The 21479-nt window shown below is 37.8% G+C and overlaps 2 protein-coding genes across 4 annotated transcripts in view; one reads left to right on the top strand and one right to left on the bottom strand.

Moving 5' to 3' along the window:
- The window catches only part of PHTF2 (putative homeodomain transcription factor 2), a 127745-nt gene extending 117943 nt beyond the window's left edge, over positions 1-9802 (bottom strand). For all 3 annotated transcript variants that reach the window (XM_077746963.1, XM_077746964.1, XM_077746965.1), the window contains exon 1: positions 9644-9802. The gene's annotated coding sequence lies outside the window, so the exon portion shown is untranslated. The remainder of the gene's footprint in view (positions 1-9643) is intronic.
- Positions 9803-10174: 372 nt separating this feature from the next.
- TMEM60 (transmembrane protein 60) lies at positions 10175-14136 on the top strand. The gene is made up of 2 exons (XM_077746970.1): positions 10175-10367; positions 13448-14136. The coding sequence occupies exon 2, from the start codon at positions 13498-13500 to the stop codon at positions 13897-13899; it is 402 nt and encodes a 133-aa protein (XP_077603096.1). The 5' UTR covers positions 10175-10367; positions 13448-13497; the 3' UTR covers positions 13900-14136.
- The last annotated feature ends 7343 nt before the right edge of the window (positions 14137-21479 follow it).

Raw genomic sequence — 21479 nt, 5'->3', positions numbered from 1 at the left:
GGAGGAAATATTTTCAAGTTATGTATCTGATAAGGGGTTAATAGCCAGAATTTATAAAGAACTCCTTAACAACAAAAAAACAAATAATTCAATTAAAAAATGGGCAAAGAACTTGAATGGACATTTCTCCAAAGATGATGTACAAATGGCCAACAAGCATATGAAAAGCTGATCAACTCACTAAGCATCAGGGAAATACAAACCAAAATCATGACATATTACCTCACAACCAGTAGGATGGCTACTATCAACAAAACAGAAAATAATTAAGTGTTAGCAATGATATAGAAAAACTGGAGCCCTATGTACTGTTAGTGAAATGGTAGAATGGTGCAATCAGTATGGAAAGTAGTATGGAGGTTCCTCAAACAATAAGAAGTAGAATTACTATATAAATCCAGCAATCCCACTTCTGGGTATATATTCAAAAGAAGGAAAAGCTTGGTCTTTGAAGACATACTTGTGTACCCATGTTGAGAGCAGCAGTAATCCACAATAACCAAGAAGTACAAGTAAGCCAAATTCTAGGATACTGCATAAAGAAGATACTGTATATACATACAATAAGATATTATTTAGCCTTAAAGGAAATCCTGTCATAAACTACAAATGGATGAATCTTGAGGACATTTTGCTAAATGAAATAAACCAGTCACAAAAAGACAAATACTACAGGATTTCATTTATACAAGGTGTCTAGCATAGCCAAATTCATAGAGACAGAAAGTAGAAGGGTAGCTACCTGCGTCTGGGGGAAGGAGAGAAGAGGAGTTATTTAATAGGTATAGAGTTTTAGATTTGTAAAATCAAAAAGTTCCAGAGAGTTGTTTCACAGCAATGTTAATATACTTAACACTCTTGAACTGCTTAACTAAAAATGGTGAAATGGCTAAGATGGTAAATTTTATGTAGTTTTAACCACAACCTAAAAAAATCCATCTATTATAAACTCCATTTATTCAAAAAAGTATAAGACAAAAGCATGAGCACTGTTAAGGATGGTGGAAGATATAAACATGATTCAAATCACACTTCTAGATATAAAAAATACAATGTCTACAAGCCCCCCATTGGGTTCTGCGCTCAAAGCACGTAGGCTGCTTGGGATTCTCTCTCTGCCCCTACTCAACTTGTGCTCGCTATTAAAATAAATGAATAAACTTAAAAAAAAAGGTAGCCAGAGAAAAAAGACACTTTCAGTATAAAGAATTAAAGGTAACAGTAGATTTCAGGCCAGAAAAATGAGAAGATAGTGGACTATCATTAAAGTAATATCATTAAAGTCCAGCAACAAAGAGACTGTCAATCTAGAATTCTATACCCAGCAAAAATATATTTGAAAACTGAAGTACAAAAAAAAACACATTTTTTTTCAGACATATGAAAGCTGAAAGAATTCATCAGCAGTAGTTCAACTCACAGTACGTGCTAAAGGAAATTATTCAGGCAGAAGGAAAATGATACCAGATGGAAAAGGAATTTGAAAGGAATCCATAGCCTTGAAAATGGGACAAATGAGGGTAGATATAAAAGCCTTTTTCCTAAAAATTATTTTTAAATACTTAAAAGAGAATTTCCATTTAAAGCTTATAAAACTAAAAATATATTGTGTGATTTAAACATACGTAGAACTAAACTGTATGACAACACAAGAATGAGAAGGAAAAATGGAAGTACAGTATTATACGGTTCTTACATAATATGTGACGTGGTATTAGACTAATAAGTTAAAAATAGACTAATCAGTTAAAAATGTTTATATAGGGGCACCTGGGTGGCTTAGTCAGTTAAGCGTCCAACTTTCACTTAGGTCATGATCTCACAGTTTGTGGGTTCGAGCCCTGCATCAGGCTCTGTGCTGACTGCCAGCTCAGAGCCTGGAGCCTATTTCAGAGTCTGTGTCTCCCTCTCTGACCCTCCCCTGCTCATACTGTCTCTCTCTCTCTCTCTCCTAGAAATAAATAAAAATATGAAAAAAAATGTTTATATAAATACTACAAACAAAAAAATCCCAAAAAACAAAATACAGCAAAAAAGGTACAGATAATAAATAAGCCAAAAAAAAAAAAAAAAAGAGAGATAAAGGAGAGTCATAAAAAATATGCAAGTAATACAAAAGAAGGCAAAGAGCAAAAACAAAAAACAGCTGGGACAAATAAAACACAAACAGCAAGACAGTAGATTTAAACCCAGCAATGTCAATAATCATATTAAATATAAATGGTCTAAATTAAAAAGAAAAGGAAACTGGGTAAGAAAATAAGACTGAACTTAAATGCTAACTACCAGAACTCTACTACAAATATAAACACATAAATAGATAAAAGTAAAAAAATGGAAAAAGAGTCACCATGCTAATACCAATCAAAAGAAAGGTGGGAGAAAAAAGAAAGAAAGCTGGAAAGGCAAAACTGACAAAGTAGATTGCAGAGCAAAGCCGATTACCAGAAATAAAGAGAGTCAGTTCACGATGATAAAGGGATCCAATCTGTCAAGAAATCACAACAATCCTAAACATGCACACATCTCATAACAGAACTTCAAAATATATAAAGCCAAACTGATGGAAGTTCAAGCAAAAATAGGCAAATCCACAATTATATTCAGAGATTTCAATACCCTCATCTCAAAAACTGACAGACCAAGTAGACATAAAATCAGTAAGGATAAAGAAGACTTGAGAAATTCTATCAATAAATTTGATCTAACATTTATAGCCCACTCCACCCAACTTTCTTTTCAAGTGCACATGAATCATTTACCGATATGGACCATATTTTGGGCAATAAAACTGTCTCTTAATAAATTAAAATGATTCAAATCTTGGGGTGCCTGGGTGGCTCGGTCAGTTAAGCATCTGACTCTTGGATTTTAGCTCAGATCCTGATCTGGTTTGTGAAATCTTGCCCCGTGTGGGGCTATTTGCTAATAGAGCATGGAGCCTGCTAGGGATTCTCTCTTTCCCTCTCTGTCTGCCCCCTCTTCCACTCGCATGCACACACACATACACACTCTCTCTCAAAATAAATTTTTAAAAACTAAAAATAAATAAATCTTTCAATGTATGTTCTTTGACCACAGTGAAATTAAATCAGAAATCAATATCTGAAAAATCCCCCAATATTTAGAAACTCATGCACATACCCATTTATAACCAATGGGGTCAAAGAAGAAATCACAAATAAAGTCAGCAAGGATTCCTGAACTGAATAAAAACAAAAATACAACCTATCAAAATTCATGGGATGCAGCCAAACACTATTTAGAGGGAAATTTTACAGAATTAAACATTTATATCAGAAAACACTAAATTAATGAGCTAAGATTGTAATACTCAAGCAAATCAAGAGCAAATAAAATGCAAAGGAAATAGCAAAAAGGAAATAATAAAGAATACAAATCAAGGACACCTGGGTGGTTCAGTTGGTTAAATGCCCCACCTTGAATTGACTCAGGTCCTAATCTCAGGATTAGTGAGATGGACCCTTGCATCAGGTTCCATGCTGACAGCGTGGAGCCTGCTTATGATTGTCTCTCTGCCTCTCTTCCTCTTTCTCTCTCTCAAAATAAATAAATAAATAAGTAACTTTAAAAATAAAAACAAAGAATAGAAATCAATGAAATTGAGAGCAGAAAATCAATAAAGGAAAGCAAAAGCTGTTCTGAATATCAATAAAACAGAAACCTCTAGTGAAAAGGAAACAATGAAAAAAAAATACAGAAATTAACAGTCAGGAATGAGAGAGGGGACACAGCTACAGATCTTAAAACATTAAAAAGATAATAAGAGAATAATATGAATAATTTTATGCCAAGTTAACAACTTAGATAAAGTAGACAAACTCTTTGAAAGATACAAACTATTGATGCTCATTCAAAAACAAATGAACTAAAGAGCCCTCTGTCTATTAATGAAATTAAAGTAGTTATTAAAATCTTTCCCACAAAGGAAACTCTGGATACAGGTATGTAAGTCATTTAGTATTAAGTTTAAGATACATGGAGGGATCTAATATTAATTATCATCTTGTGCTGGCACTAAGAATTTTAATATATTTATGTTAGTATTCAGCAAAGTCATTCTGGAAGAAAGCTGTGGGAAGAACTAATTAATATGAGGCTACATTAAAACCAAGAAAATTGGTAACAATAATCCGGGGAAGAAACGATGAGGGTCTGGCAATGAAGGGTGAGTGTTCGGACAAGACATGATTAAAACACAGATAGCTAGTAAAAAGAAAGATCAGACATAGTGACTGACTGGACATGAAAGGCACAGAGAGTGAAAGAGTAAGGATACTCCGTGATTCTTGGCTTAAACGCTGGAAAAACCATTCATTAGGATAGAGAATATAGAGGAGAAACAGATTTGGGAACAAGAAGATAGGTTTATTTTTCAACATATGAACTGATTAATATGAAGCTACATTAAAACCAAGAAAACAAGAATCTGGGTAAGAAACCATAAGGTCTAAAATAAATCAGTGGCAATGAGGGGTGAGTATTCAGAAAGGACATGATTAAAACACAGACAGCTAGCTAGTAGAAAGAAAGATGAGATAGAATGACGGACTAGACATGAAAGGTATGGAGAGTGAAAGAGTAAGGATACTCTGTGATTCTTGGCTTAAACACTAGAAAAACGATTCATTAGCACAGGGAATATAGAGAAGAAACAGATTTGGGAACAAGATAATGTTTATTTTTCAACCTATGATATACTTAGACATCAGTGTCTAAAAGATATATAGCAGGCAATGGGACATATGGAATCAACACTTAGGAAATACATGTAGTTAAGCTGCTCTATCTCCCAGGAGAACTGCAATTAAAGCCTTCTCTATAACTGTAAAATTAATGGCTTCTATCTGTTAAAAGAATTTTAGAGATAAGAAGGTAGTTAAGGAGTCTGAGAAAAGAAAGTCCCTTTCCATATACTAAACTCATAGTACAAGAGACCCAATTTCAGTTATCTTTTTCTTGTCATTTAGAATAGTAAAACTTTATTTATTTACTCTATCTGGTTTAATGAGTCTGACATACTTTCTTCAAGTAAAAAAAAAAAAAACAAACCTGAGAATATGAAATCCTCTCTCCATCTTTTCCCTTGTTTTCTATGTGGCTACAATAACTTCAATTTTTTTATTCAACTTTGCCTATTGCCTGTAAAACATCCTACTGCCTTGTTTTAAGGTTTTATTTATTTATTTGCCATTTTTTGACTTTCCCTTACTCTATTTGAGAACTGTATTTTTAAAATAAAAACACAACTGTTTAACTTAGTCAAATAAGGGCAACACCATTTTTTTTTAACATGTCTTATAAGCCAGGCAATGTGTCAAATGCTTTACATACCTTAGCTCATCTAATTTTCAAAATAAGTATCTCCATTTTATCATTAAATAAACCTGAACCTTGAAAAGATTTCATAATGAGTCCAAAATCACACAACTGATGGACTGAAGAATTGAGACTAGGTCTATAGAGCGCCAAAACTTGCACCATGTAACTTAGCAAAAGTTTTCTGCTATCTGTAACACACGTTTTACTGAATGTTTTACTAAGGTGCTTTTATTCATGCAACAAATAGGACTGCCTACTACATGTCTTCAAAACTTGCGCTGAAACACTTTTAACAGCTCCTTTCTCCTACTGTTTCTGAAACTGGAAAGCTGCATACAGTGCACTTTTTCCCCCTTTACTTCCTCTCATTAAATGTCAAATTCAATCATGTTATGATTATTATCAGGTAGTGGTGCAGCCACAGCCATTTCCTGCCCAGTTCCTGTTCACTACTCAGAATGAAGTCCAGGACTCTTTCCCTGTGCTCTAAAACTACCTGTTCTAGAAAGCAGTTGGTTTTTCTCATCTGAAATCTGATCTCTGTATTTTGTGTCATTTTTGGCAATGTGTATGAGGCTAACACGTTGGACAAAAATGCAGCTTTCCTAAACGTCATTTAATATTTTCGATTTTGTCAAATAATTCTGGTCACAAAGTGATTGACATTTATCAGTCCAATGAAACATTTATGGTTCTGTGCTAACCTGAAGGGAAGATACACGCATGGGACCTTGTTCTCAGATTTTTAAGAACAGTCCCAATTTAAAACATTCTGTCCCACCATCATGCCTCACATTTGGATTCAGAAAAAGCAGTCAACATATGCAAAAGGTAGTTTGCAATATTGGCTCTGTGTGGCTACATACTAGATAAAGGGGTTTAAGGAAGGTAACAGTCACTTAAGATTTTCCTTTTTTAAATAACCCCAAAAGACATCCCACAAATTAAGTGCAAATGCCTCTAGTGGTGTTAAATCTTCCTTTACAGTTAAGAATGAAACATCACAATAAAATAATGAAACTGTTTAGCTGGACATGTTTGGAAATGAAGTTTTAACTGACACTGGGGAAAAGAAATATTAAAAGGTAAATATTAAATAAAAATATAACAATGCATAAACTGTTGAAGATGTCCTATAATTTAAATAACTAAGTATACAATTTCCAACCACCAAAATTGGGTAGTACTCACCTTGCCCAGTCACATTTATATACAATTATCATTTAAATTTGGCCTTCACAATACTTTTTTACAAAGCTACAATTACTTGCCATTCCTTCAACAATCCACATTCCTTTTTTTTTTTTTAATGTTTTATTTATTTCTAGGAGAGAGAGAGAGAGACAGTGTGAGCAGGGGAGGGTCAGAGAGAGAGGGAGTCACAGACTGAAACAGGCTCCAGGCTCTGAGCTGGCACTCAGCACAGAGCCTGATGCAGGGCTCGAACCCACGATCCGCGAGATCATGACCTAAGCGAAAGTCGGATGCTTAACTGACTAAGCCACCCAGGTGCCCCAACAATCCACATTCCTGTTCCAGGACCCTGCCTCCTGTTCTATGTGGAATGCCCTCCTTCCCCAACCATGAAAACTACTTGACCTTTAAGGCTCCAGAGACAGCTCCCTGCTAAACCGCCAATCCCTTCTCTACTCTCTCTGAAAATTACCGTCTTCTTTACAGTGCTTACCAATGTGTCAGTACTTTATATATTCTGTTTAATACTTACTATTCCCCTTTGAAGTAATATTCTTTCCACTTAATAGATAAGGAAACTGAAGCTCAAAAAGGTTTGCTATCATGTTAAAGGACAATAAACCCAAACAAGAATTCAAATACTGGTACGTCTAAACTTCAACTGATTTCTCTTCCATTAAATCACAATTCTATAGAACTCTCTTATAACATATATATTGTATTTTATTACCATTACCTGTTAAAATATTTCTCTCCCTCACTACGGACAGGGAAGGTGAATCCATCCTTACATCCCCAGACACATTTAATAGTGCCTACCACACAGTGACTCAAAGTGTTACTGAATACATACAATATTCTTACTCAGTTTATGATTTTGCAGCATTATTTTCTGCTGATTAGTCTCCTTGTACTAGGTCTCTAAGAAGTCCCTGTGGTGGCAAAACCTATTGGCTTGGAATGTAGGCTTTGTAATGATTGTACAGATTTGAATCCCTCTCCACCAACTTATTACCTGAGAAATCTTGAACAAATGAGTTAACCTAGGTTATGGTTAACTCATCTATAAAACAGAATGACAATCATAGTACATACTCTATAGCAGTATAAAGATTAAATGAGATAGTATGTAAGTAATTCGACTATTTTTCTATCCTCATTTTTTCTACATGCCACTGTAAGTTTTCTTTGGCTTGGTTTAGTAAAGGCTTTTTCATTACAAATTCCTTGCAACTTTGTATCAAATGAGCTAGCAAAAAGGCTGATGGTTTAAAAATTGGTCAGGCCAGGGTGCCTGGCTGGTTCAGTCAGTAGAGCACGTGACTCTTGATCTCAGGGTTGTGAGTTCAAGCCCCATATTGGGCGTAGAGCTTACTTAAAATAAATAAATAACAATTTAAAAAATAATAACAAAATTAAATTGAAAAATAAAAATTGCTCAGGTAACCTACTCCATTTTTAGGGCCAAGTGTCCAGTGCCAGTTTGGACTCAAAAACAGTTTATTCCACGAGGTTTGACTATGCAAAACCTCCATGGTACACCATACTTTTTCCTCTTATTACATTTTCATGCCTATCAGAAAGTGGTAAAGATTAGAAAAGACATTTCCTACCTTACTAACACCTAACTTAATGGTATCCCATGCATGCACACAACTAACCTGTGTGGGAGGCTAGCTATTTCCCCAGCAAGAATTTTTCCTGGAACCACCTTGTGTCTGGACTCGGGCATGGCTCAATCTCCCCAAACCTCTAGATTCCTTTCCTCTGGTATCTGGAGGCTGAGCCACTACAACTGACAGGGGACACCCATTTCCTTCTCTTCAACGTACCAATGTTTACTCCAAGAAGTTAGGATTTCAAATTGTTGTGATAATTTACAGCTCTTTAGGCTAAAGTGCATAGTTTCCAAATTCTCAGAATTCCCCCCTTACAACTTTAAAAATGTTATGAAAGAATCCAGTTTGGGAGGAATCAAATTTTCAAAAAATACATAATCTCTAAAAACAAGAGCAAACACCACGGCTATACCCAAAGTCTTAAAGAAAAATCTTAAAAAGTCTAGTTGGCTAAAGCTAACCAAAAACTGTAAAATCAAAGCACACAAAAAATAACCTCAAAGTAAGCAGGATATACCATAAACAAAGACATTGAGTGTAAATTACAAAATATTTAATACATTGAGGAATTTAAAAATTACTTGGTATGTAAATGCTGACATTAATAAATTGTTCCAGATTGTGCACTTCCCTAGTCAGTATATGATGATATAAAGCAGTTCCTTTTCTTTCTTTCTTTTTTTTTCCCCCCTTTGGTCAGGCTAAAAATAGAGTGATGGATCAGTGACAGAATGATCTCCAAAGTTATACAAGGAGATGTTGAGTTTAGAAGTCATGACTCGAAGGAACAATACCAAAATACTGGCTGTCAACATTAGGCAGATAAAAATAAGAAAAGGTAGAGCAAGCTGCTGGACCGCAGTATTGTTTCCAGAGGGGAAATAGCCCCGAAGGCCCCTGAGGATTTCGGCACCCGCTCCGCAGTCTGTACTGGAATCAGAAAACTAAACTGTTGCCTGCTCGGTGGGTGCAGGGCAGGGACCCTCCCTCCGACCTGCGTCCAGCAGGCGCACAGTCGCCCCCTCCGTCCAAGCCCGTTCCTCCGGCCGCTAGCTGACCTCTCCCGCCAGAATGGGCTCGGCCACCCGATGCCCCTGCACGCCCTCCAGGACCCGACGCGCCCCCAGTACAGAGCCAGGGGAAGGCAGCGAAGGAGAGGGGCCGCGAGAGGGGGCGGAGGGGCGGGAGGCGGCGCTGGGCTTTGGCCCTTCACTATCGAGGCTCGAGGACTGCAAAGGCTCGAGAGGAGGGAAGCTGAGCCTCTGCCACCGGTCAAATGATGGGAGGGGACCGCGGCTGACCCCGGCGCGCAGGTGCCAGCGGCTGCCGGGGAAGTCACCAGCGGCAGAGGGCGACGCGTTGGCCCGGAGCCCCCACCTCCATCCTGCCCGCCGCTTTCCTCCGTCCTGCTCCATCCCCAGGATTCTGTCAGAACCGAACGACCTCCACACGGCCCGCCCAAGCACGGAGGTGATGCCGGCTCTTACCGTAGGAGCGGGCGCCGCGCCGCTAGGAGGCGGCTGGGGTGCGCGCGGGAGACTCCGAGGCGAGCGCCGCCGCCGCTGCGGGAGCCGGAGGAGTCACAACGAGGCTGCCGGCGGGAGCGCAGCCTCCAGAACTGTCGCCCCACCCCCTATCCCGCAGGATTTTGCGCCGGTGCCTGCAGTCTCCGCGCGCTGGCGGAGAGGGGGAGAAAAGGGGCGGGGCGCCCTCGGGGGCGGAGCCTAGCGCTGCCTGGTCTGATTGGCACCTGTGGGCCCAATGGGACTACAGACACTCCAGGCTGTGCTTAGATTGACTTTCCTCCTAGCCGGTAGCGGTAGAGAGGCGGGCCTAGTGGCTTCTCTTACAGCCGCTTTTTTGACAAACTCGAACGTAAGAAAAGATCGGTTGGTTCCCACTGGCAGCCAAATGGTCCAATTACCACAGGGAAAAAGGCCTCTGAACTTAGATTGGCATCCTCTCTACCTATAGGTAGAGAGGGTAGGCCCTGGTGAGAACCTGCCCCGGATGTGGGCGTGGCCCTGAGGTAGAACATACAGCCTCCGCCGCGGTGGTTTGGAGAGGCGGAACTGAGATCTTTTTCTTGATTATCATGTGACGAGTTCTGGATTTAATGGAGGAGAAAGCGTGGAAAAGGCCAAGGATCGAAACTGGCGAGTTTTCTGATCTTCGGGCCCCATTCCGCTCTCCGGCCAGCGGCGCTGCCAGGTGAGTCCCGGGCTCCCGTGGGCCGGGCCGGCGTTCTCCCGAGGTGCATTTTCCTTCCCGGTGCCAGTGGCTTCCTGAAGCCTCGGAGGGTTTTTCTCTGCCTCCCACCCCCCTCCCACTCCCTCCCAAAAGGACTGACACCTGCTTGGCACCAGGCGTCTGCATGCGTTTTGGATCCTGTGCAGGAAACCGCGTCCGACTCTCAAAATCTAGGGGCTGCCCAAAGCACAGAATGGAAGAGTCCGAATAGGGCGGACCGTCGGTGTTTGAAGACTAAGGGCGAGGGTAGTTTAGGAACATTCCGAAGTTCTAGGAACAAGTAGGCCCGAAAACCATGTAAGTTGTAAGCAGAACGCTGTTCCTCTGAAGGAAGGTTAAGTTCTCCGAGGCCGTTGCAGCAGGGGCTTTTCAAAAGCGACTCGTTATTTAGAGGAATTCTGTGTTGTGGACCCATGAGCAAAACTGTCTTTGGGATGAGGCGAGTTCATGTGGAAGAGGACTGGCGATAGCGAGAGAAGGAAATGGGGGTGGTGTGGGCAAATCAGTGCCTGCACACACAACTAATAGACGCTGGAACTGTGGGCAGAGTCCTTTCAATTTCCATTTTGGGGCGATGCAGAACGTTTTGACAATGGATGAGGAAGCCTATGAACTAATAACTATTTTCCTGGTACCAGAAGTAACCACCTCAAATGGGACTTCAGTAGAGCAAATTTTTGTGTTGGAGAAGGCAACACCCTTCCTTAAGAAGCGTAGTAGTAAGAAACAAATACGATTGCTTCAGTTAGTGAAGATTTATGAACGAATAAAGTAAAATTAGCGTTGTAGCTCTACAACCAGAATTCTTAAAGCGCCATTTAATTATCGTCATAGTGCTTCTCAGTTGAGGGCATTTTAATATAAGTGCATACAGAACTTTGTTGCATCCCACATTATAAAACTTGAAGCCTTAAGACTGCTCTTTGTTTCCTTCCACATCCAATCCTAAAGTGCCTGTATTGAGTGAAGCTACCCTTTGTATGACCAGGTGCTTACTCAGTCTTAACATGCGGAAAAAAAATGAACACCGACGCAGCCAGTGACCAATAATGGAAAAGTTGTATTTAAGCAAGTGTGTTATCATAAACTTTTTAAAGGTTCACAAAAATGGCCAGATAGATTGGAAATCTTGATTTGGGATTGAGAAAACTTGCTTTACAGCTTGAAATCCATTTGTGTTAATAATCAGTACACACCCCTCACACCTCTTCCAAATTCAGCCCATACCCCACTATGGCAGCCTCTGGTCAGGAAAGGAGACCTAGAGAAAATGCCTTCCTAGGAGTAAAAGCATCTGCTTTTCATACTGCAGTATGAAGTATCTGCCGGCTAAGTAAATGAGTGCTAGAAGATGGGTATAAGGGGAAGAGGGAAGTTTAGAGATCCCTAAGTCACTATTGTAATAAAACAGATACATGTTCTTGCCCTTTGATAGCTACCCACTGTTTAAAGTAGTAGAGATGTAGCAAAGAATATCAGAGTTCTAAAATATAATTAATTAAACATGCTAATTCAGGGCATTTTATTCATCTAGCCCGTTTCTTCACTTTTTCCTGGTTTCTTCCTGCATTTTTACTCCTAGCCCTCATGCTTTTGCTACCTACCCCACCACCTTCTGATCATTTCCTCTTTCCATCAAGTGTTCTCTCTCAGTCTATCACTCTGTGGCTTATTTCCCCCAGCTTGTAATCATACTTAGATTCTTCTTTTACTGAAAAATTTCTTCTCAACCCTTTTTCAATCTCATTATTTGTTATCTTTCATCTTTTTCTTCCTCCAAATGTTTCAAAAGAATAATATGCTGTCAGCTATTTGCATTTCGTTATCTTCTGTTAATTCCTTACCCAACTGCATGCAGTCTGGCTTCTGATTTCCATTCTACTTACTCTTTTTCCAAATGGTCACAAGGTTGGTATAAAAAACTTGAACAAGTATAGAACATACTGTAAACCTGTATATGAAGATTAAGTGCTTATACTTATGTATTGTAGATGAATGAGCCCCAATAAAAATTGCAGTTTTTAAAGAATTAGTGATTTTAGTAGTGAAAAATAAAAAGGCAAAATATTCTGGAAAAGAAATCCAGGAGTAAGCTTTTCAGATATTAGAGCATATATCCTAGAACATATCCAATCATAATCATATAGTACTAGCGCAAAATAAATACAGATCAGTAAGAGCGAACAGGGGTATAAAAAATAGTTTTGGGTTTCCCGTCAGAGGCCTGAGTTGAAGCCTCACAATGGGCATAGAACTTACTTTAAGAAAGAAAAGGAAGGAAGGAAGGGCCTTAATTATTAAATAATTAAGCATCTAATAGTAACAAAATGTCAAAAGTTTAAGTGATCGTGATTATTGGAAAGCAGATAGTAAAAAAAATGATCTATACCACAAACCAAACAATATATAATGAGTAGTATTAGAAAATTTCAGAATAAGAAAATAGGTATTTATTAAGAATTCCAATGAGAAAGTTTAATTTAAAATATACAGCCCATAGATTAAACTAAGTGAAAATCCAGTGTAATCAATGTTCTATATTATTTTAGCCCAATGACCTCTTTACTTCAGTAATTCTATTTAATATCTTACTTTTTGTGTATATTTCCTCCTTAGTAAAACTCCTTTTGATTTTGAAAGCTTTTTCTTAGTACATCTTGAAATTGAATGAAAATTTATAGATGTACAAATGTATAAAAAGAGGTTAAGAATATCCCTGAGGTGTAGGAATAAAGTTATGAATACCTGGACTTCAGTGACCGCAATGAAAAGGAACAGACTGTTCTTGAGACATTTTGAAAGAGCTTATGCCCAGTTGATACACTAAAAATTTTATTGTATTTTGTCATGGTTTTTAAGGAATGGTGCATATAATGTTGTCAAAGATGGCTACAAAATTTTACAGGTTTTGAAAGGAATAGAATTTTTCAAAATTAGAAAATCTGTGAGTGGGGGAAGAGCCAGCTTTGTTCACCAGGAATGGAAGTGATTTTTTTTTTTTCTGGTATCAAAACAATCTTGACTTTTTTTCCTTCTCTTAGGGTCTATTTCCCTTTTTTCGACTCTGCAACAGCCTCTTTAAGCTGTTTAAATGAGAATGTCCTTGGCTCAGAGAGTACTACTCACCTGGCTTTTCACATTACTCTTCTTGATCATGTTGGTGTTGAAACTGGATGAGAAGGCACCTTGGAACTGGTTCCTCATATTTATTCCAGTCTGGATATTTGATACTATCCTTCTTGTCATGCTGATTGTGAAAATGGCTGGGCGATGTAAGTCTGGTTTTGACCCTCGACATGGATCACACAATATTAAAAAAAAAGCCTGGTACCTCATTGCAATGTTACTTAAATTAGCCTTCTGCCTTGCACTCTGTGCTAAACTGGAACAGTTTACTACAATGAATCTGTCCTATGTCTTCATTCCTTTATGGGCCTTACTGGCTGGGGCTTTGGTAGAACTTGGATATAACGTCTTTTTTGTGAGAGACTGACTTCTAAGGACATCATCTCATTTTATTGCTGTTCAACAAGCTGTCGTTAAAGTGTTCTGAATCTTTGCAAGCTTGAAGAAATACCAGAGAACTGAGAAAAATAACCAAATGTAGTTTTATACTGCTTCCATAAAATAGTCTTTGTGAATCATGGACTTCTAGTCAATCCAAAGCTTATTCAATATTTGAGTTATTAATATCCTTATCCTATATAAATAAAGTTTGTTTTTGACCTTATTTTTCTACTTGACTCTTGAATAATCTGTTATAAGTATGTGGTCAATTCTTTAAGTAAATACAAAGTCTTTAATCTACATTATTTGGGTAGGAGTTTAATATATCATGGCCCCATTATGACCAACATAAATGGTCATTTGTGCTTATAAATTATGAAGAAAAAACCTAGTTAATGAAATATTTAGGTGTGCCACTTCATGTTTACATTCAGAAAGAATCAGTTTGACAAATTTTTATGTAGGCTAACCGCATTGTTAACTTCCCCTTCTGTTTATGACCAATGAATAACAGGTGGCATATTAGAGCAGAGGCTTGCCTCTTCTTAAAGTTAGGGGGGCCTTTTATGCTGGTTAAATCAGGACAGGCCCCATTTGTGCCTGCTGTCCTCAGCCTCAGGCATTTAGTGCCCCTTTCACTCTTAGAATATCCTGGCTTGAGAATTTATAGATCATCCTCCCAAGGCACTTAACCCATTCCAGGGAAGCACAGGTGACATTACGTATAAGAATCCCAGTCTTAAGTGTATTATAACCCTAAAGCAGGTGATGGTTCTCCCCCTACACAACCTCATTTTTAGCTTCAGGAAGAACCTAAAGTAGTATTTTATTTGTCTTAAAAAATACCTAACCCACAAGAAAGTGATTCCTGGCTGCCAATACTTGAGAGGATTGCTTTGAATATAGCATTTTGGTGTAGTTCTCCTTTGTAAAGCAGATGACATGATAAAGTTTAAGTTACAACACCACAAATTAATGTAGCTTATGAAACTACAGAGCTAAGCTAAATAAAAATTATCAATTACAAGCATTTTGCTGTCTTATAATTGGTATATATGCTATTTTGAGCATCTAAAAATAAGATGGAAAGGGATAGTTAATATGGGGAACATAATGTTCCAGACTTGATGAGATATTTCTGATTCAACTGAGAGATCCAAACCATTTGGTCTCTCTAATGATAGATTCAAAGTAGAAAAAAGCTTTCATCTCTTTGAGAAACCAGATAGGAGGATTTTGAAATTTGGCAAAAGCTGTATTTGTGCATGTATTATCTCAGTATGATCTCTCACAGGGAAAAGGAAGAGGACTGCACCACATGTGAACAATTAGCTAGGTCAGGAGTCAGCAAAACTTCTCTGTAAAAGGCTGTAGAGTAAATATTTTAAGCTTTGTGGGCTATATGGCTTCTGTCTTCAACAATTCAAATCCGCTCTGGGGCCAGAAAGCAGCCATAAATCATGGCTATGTTCCAATAAAACTTTATGGACAATGAAATTTAAATTTTGTAAAATTTCCACATATCACAAAGTTCCTATTATTTTGACTTTTGTTCCAGTTACTCAAAACTATCCATTTTGTCCCACAGCCATACAAAAACAGACCCCCAAACTTGGGCCATAAAACAAGCAAATCTCTGTATGAGATTTTCTAAGAGAAAAATACGGGACAAGTCTTGGAGGAAACGAGAGAGAAACTGGGCATTATATCTGAAAGGCCACGTAATAACCAATGTTTTGACCTATGAGGATCAATTAATTGTATCTGAAAGGTTCCCAGAAAGAACTTTTTCTTAATTTGTTATACTAACACCGTAAATGCACAACTTGAAGTAGCACGGTAAGTTATTGATGTGTGCCTCCTTGATTCTGGCACCAATTCAGGAGTTAATTCAGTTCTGACAGTACTTGAAATAGTATCTCATCTCACAGGCTAAGGATCCAATTCCAGCAGATGCCTCCTCTTCTCAAACTTCAGATACCGATTACAAATCTAGGTTGTTACCTGTACTTCTCACCCACCAGCATTAGACTGGATGTTCACATGACTCCTCGGTAATTTTGCTAGAGCAGCTCACAACCCAAACATTTTACTTAATAGATTACCAGTTAATTATAAAAGGATATAACTCAGGAACTGTAAGATGAAGAAATAGTAAGGCAAGGTATGGGGAAAGGGCAGGGAATTTCCATGCTCTCTGGGCACACCACTCTTCCCCCATCTCTTTGTGTTCACCACCCCAGAAGCTTTCTGAACCCTGTCCTTTTGGGATTTTATGGAGGCTTGATTACATAGCATATTAAAGAAATCAGTGGCAACTGGTAATGGAAGTCAATTTCCAGTTCCTCTCCCCTGAAGTATAAAGAAGGGGGGACTGGAAGTTGCAACCCGTTAATCACATGGTTGTTTCCTCTGGCAACCAGCCCCTATCCTTAGGTTACCTAGGAGTTTTCCAAAAGTCACCTCATTAATATAATCAAGAGACACCTTTATTACACTTAACACTTAAGTTCTAAAGGTGTTAAATTCCTTTGCCTGGAATAGGGATAAAGACCAAATACAGATTTCTTATAAATCACAGTATCACAGCCTCAGTGGTTGGAATACATTTAAAATATTAAGTAATTAAAGACAGGATAGAAATTATGCTCACAGAAAAAGCAAAACTAATGAAATAAATAATATTGCAGAAAAATAACTTCCTGTTTGTTTTTAGTTATTGGATAATTCCTTTATAAAAGATGTTTACCAATGGTGTTTATAAAAAGAACTAACACACTCTGCCTTAAGAAAGAAACTTAAACATGAAAGTATGGAACATGAAGGTTCTTCGTGAAGCCAGTATTTTCCAGGTCAGCATGGGCAAAAAATAACCTGGTTTGGGGCAAAAGATTTATCAAAAATTCTAGTAAAAGCAACTTGTGAACAAAGTAACTTTTTTAAGACTTGGAAATATGAAAACTAAAAAATATTGAAAGAATGCACAGCTTAATTCAGCAATATTTCATGAACACAGAGGCTGGGTATGGTGGTACAATCAACTTACCACATAAAAGATGAGCCCACCAATGGAAGACTTTCAAGCACCAAGAAAAATAGTTGTGCAAAGCTTTGAGAAGGAGACATCCATCCATGGACTAAGGTTTACTGTAATTTTAAGAGTTTTTAACCTTATGAATTAGGCTGTTTTCCATTCTGCTTTTTCACAGTGCAGCAAGTAAGAGTAACCAATGTTGACTAATGAACAGAAGTAATGGTCAAAAAAGGAGAGGAAACCATAGAACCATTTTCATGTAGGGCCAGGCATATTACTATGCACCTGTGTCATCAAGAAAAGCATAGTCATTTCACTTTTCTGAAGACAATCAGAGTGCTTTTAGTATTACACTAAGAAACAAGCCAGAAACTACAAAAGGAGTTTGATCTTGATTGCTCATGTTTGCCCAGTAAATGTCAGTGGTCCTCAAAGTATTGTTGGTATTCTTATAAATCATGACATAGACAGTGAAGGTACACAGGAATGAGTATTAGAACCAAGAAAAAACAAAAACCTCATTACAATGACTGAAAAACTAAAGCCCACATAAATGAAATGTAAATCAGCCCATGGGCATTGACAGATGGAGAAGTCTAACTCCAAATGCTATTTCCACAAATAGGTTTGCTATTGAAGAAAAATAAAATAGAAAGTATCAGTGGAAGGTACATACCAGTTATCAAATGTTAGATAAGGTAACCCTGGGTTAAAAGCTTTTATGAGAGGGATCTACTTTATATTTTAATGTTCTACTCTCATTTTGCTTGCCCTATGTTCAAGTTTTCGTAACTATAATCATACTGGTAATCTTTTTTTTTTTTATGTCTTATTTATTTTTGAGAGAGAGAGAGAGACAGCGTGAGCAAGGGAGGGGCAGAGAGAGAGGGAGACACAGAATCCAAAACAGGCTCCAGGCTCTGAGCTGTCAGCACAGAGCCCGACGCAGGGCTTGAACCCATGAACTGTGAGATCATGACCTGAGCCGAAGTTGGACGCTTAACCGACTGAGCCACACAGGCACCCCAATCATACTGGTAATCTTACACCACAAAGTAAATTTACAATCACTATCATCTATATACCACAAACACAACTTTGTAATCAGGAAAAGGCAGTCTGTGACAAGATGTGATTTTGAATTTCTGGCTCAGGGCAAAATAGTGAACTAGGAAGAAATTTGTTTCTGAGACCTACCTTACCTCCACCACAACCTCACCTCAACTTTTTCCTCTTCCCAGATACCTATCCTTTGCCCAAAATTACAAAGAGGTATACAGAGAAGAATTAGTGAGAAAGGTGTGAAATGATTAGGCTAACCCAGAACCTAGTTCTTCTATTCTTTTTATTATTAATTCCAGGATGAGAAGCTAACACCCGTGTCTACAGTATATAAATCAATGTGCTGAGTAAACATTTGGCATGTTGTCATTTAATTCTCACCACCAATTAACAGAATAGGTATTTTCCCCCATTCAGCCATTTTACAGATGAAAAATATAAACTAAGAAATTTCGCAGTGTTGTACAAGTGTATTATTCCCCCTTTAATTGCCCACAGCTGTGCTACTCAAATGCCCTCAGCATAGTATCATACTGGTAAAGTGGCTTCACACAGGTCTGTGAAAACATGCCACCTTTCCCACTCCTTGTCCCAATCATGCAACAGAATGGATACAGACTAAAAACACTAGTGCATGTTATAATCTTCAAATTTTTCAATTTTTGAATATTTACAGTATCAATAGGGAGACTTTCTGTTGCCAAGCAAGACTTAGTAACAGTTAAAAATCTGCTTCAGATTGAGATATTAAGGTGCGTTTTATATGATTATTTGCCATTTTATTCATTTTAGCTAAGTCTAGTTACATTTTATCCTTAATTTGTAATGAGTATATCTCTAGTTGAAGGAAAAAAGTTGGGTTCTATAGGTTTAATAATCTTTACAATATTTACTTTCTCCGCGTTGCCCAATGGGCCCAGGTTAACAGGTCGTTTCTTAAACTTATTCATAAGACTGTAAATACAAAATAGAAACTTGGTCTCTTTACAGTGCCTGCTGATCTAATTTTCTCCACTTTTCTTTCTATTGCAATTCTAGAATTACATTATGAATCAGAGTCAGAGAAAGACTTTTTAAATTATAGAAATCTACATAATTTGTTTCTCCCACTCCAAGTTAATGTCTAACAGCTAAGGTTCCTTCAAATATTTATTGAATACCAAGTGAATACACTGGATGCTGAGGATACAAAGGGATGAAAAAAATGTAACTTCTAGCTTATGGTTTAGCCAGAGCCCAAATGTGTACTTAACTAACATGTACATTAAATAATATGCACGAAGGGACACAAAAAGCAGAGGGAAGAAATGGTTCTACACCCACTTTGGGATAAGGGGACAGCTGGAACAGACAAATCAGTAAGACACATGGAAGAGATGTTTAACTAGAATTTTGAAAAAATGAGTAAAATTTCACCATTATATTCCAAGCAGAGATTTCCCGAGCAAAAGCAAAGAATTTTAAAAGTACACAAGGGAAATGGCAAGTACTGGCACCAGATAAGCTGAAAATTGGGCACACACTTTAATGGAAGGTAGTAGCAGATGAAGCTGGAAAGGGCGGGCCATATGAAGGCTTTGTGGCGCAATGATGAACATTTGGCTTCTATTTAGGAAAAGAGCCATGGAATATTTCTAAGCAAAAGAGTAACAATCATGATTTGTCTTACAAAGATTACTACATTCTTTGTAGTAACAAAGAATGAATTGGAATGGGGATGGGGCAGAGGACTGCAGACAGCCTACAACATTTTAGGCCATTTTAAGAGTCCAGGTGAGATAAACATCTACTATGACTAAGCATCTATTATAACAAGAAAAGCAGACAAATTATAAAACCATTTCTGAAGACAAGAAAATCTCACAACACGTTGTATATAGTTAGAAGAAAAGATAGAGAAATCTGATTACTGTGAGATGACTAGGTAGAGAGATAGTGATACCAATCACCAAATTAGGAGGGAATGGAACAGCTAATGCCTGGGGGCTAGGGAAAATAACTTAGATTTGATTACAGGGATTATTAGAGCTGCAGTGAGAATCCAAGGCTGATTGAAGTCATGGGGTCATGAAGATCATGCAGGGACACAGTATAGAGACCTAAAGAATCTGAGACTGCTTTAAGTAGTGGTGAATAGGCAAAAGAAGACCTCCAAAGAAATGGAAAAGCACAACAGAACAGTTAGGTCATACATACGGAGTTTTAAGGAGTAAATGATTGTTCACAAGTGCTTCAAGGATTAAACAGAAATATTAAGAAATGAAGCCACTGAATTTTGATCTCAAAGATCAAAAAGTGATCTTTGAGAGAACCATTTAAGCAGGGTGATTAAATTTGAGGATTAAAACAAAACTGTAGTGAGATGAGGAAGTGAAGGCAGACAGATTTCCAAGAACTCAGTCAGGGAGATGGAACAATAGCATAAACAAAAGCCAGACTGAAGAAAAGTAGGGTTTTTTTTTTGTTTGTTTTGTTTTTGTTTTTTTAAAGAAGACAGATCTGAGATTTTTCACATACATGTCTAGCTTAGTTAAAACACAATTTCAAAGAAAGAAGAAACTTGAGATGTAGAGGGAAGATGTGGAACTGCCTGTCCAAATAAAATTTTAAACACTGTATAATGCAAAATATTTGCAAGTATACTGACTTGTCTCTGAATCTTCCCACTTAGTAGTCTTTAGTAGTACAAAAGCAATAAACTTTATAGGAAACCAAACAGATTTAACATTTTAAAAAATATAGATGCATAAATCATAAATTTAAAAATGTGTAGAAGGATCCACAGTTCTCATATTTTGATAGTGAAGTTCTTGGAAGGCAGATAATAGTAATAAAACATACAAGTGGTATGTCTTTATTTTACTTTTCATTTCTAGTTAACAGAAATTCTATTTGCCCACATTTTATTCTTGGAGCATTCACATTACGTGATTGGGTTTAAGTCCTCAAAGGGAAGATAACCTGAAATGCACGATGTTTTTTTCCCCCTTCCTTTCCCTGATCTCCCAGGAGAGATATGGTATATAACCTCTGTAAACTTAGAAAAGACACTGCCTTTTAGCCTCTTGCGCTTAACATTCTAAAAAGCAAGCATTCCATCTGCACTATGCAGTATGTCACAGAACAGAAAAGCCAGAGCAGAGATAGAGATTTATCTTTCTCCCTACTTGTCTTCTTAATTATCTTATCTGAGATACACTGTCAGTGCTTAATTAAGTCTTTCATTAAATACACAAGGCATTCCAAAACCAAAATTTTGTTCACATATCAAATTAGATACACCAGGTGGGAGAAAGATTAAGCAACAGCTCTCCTACCACTCTAAAGACCTAAAACCCATCATGTCACTTTTTACCAGCTTAAAAGTGTTTGGAAAACAATGGCACTTTTGTCCTCCCCTCCAGGGAGACAAATAGTCCTGTCTAGAGGGAGGGAAGTGATTTAGCATGCCCTACCAGCACCCATACCTA

This window comes from Crocuta crocuta, unplaced genomic scaffold (assembly GCF_008692635.1).
Source record: "Crocuta crocuta isolate KB4526 unplaced genomic scaffold, BGI_CrCroc_1.0 scaffold396, whole genome shotgun sequence".
In the NCBI taxonomy this organism is placed as follows: Eukaryota; Metazoa; Chordata; class Mammalia; order Carnivora; family Hyaenidae; genus Crocuta; species Crocuta crocuta.
The sequence above is the reverse complement of the archived record's forward strand: the minus strand, read 5'-3'. Positions and strand labels throughout refer to the sequence as shown.

Excerpts from the sequence above, each read along its gene's own strand:
- TMEM60 (XM_077746970.1), top strand. The coding sequence starts at position 13,498 with ATGAGAATGTCCTTGGCTCAGAGAGTACTACTCACCTGGCTTTTCACA.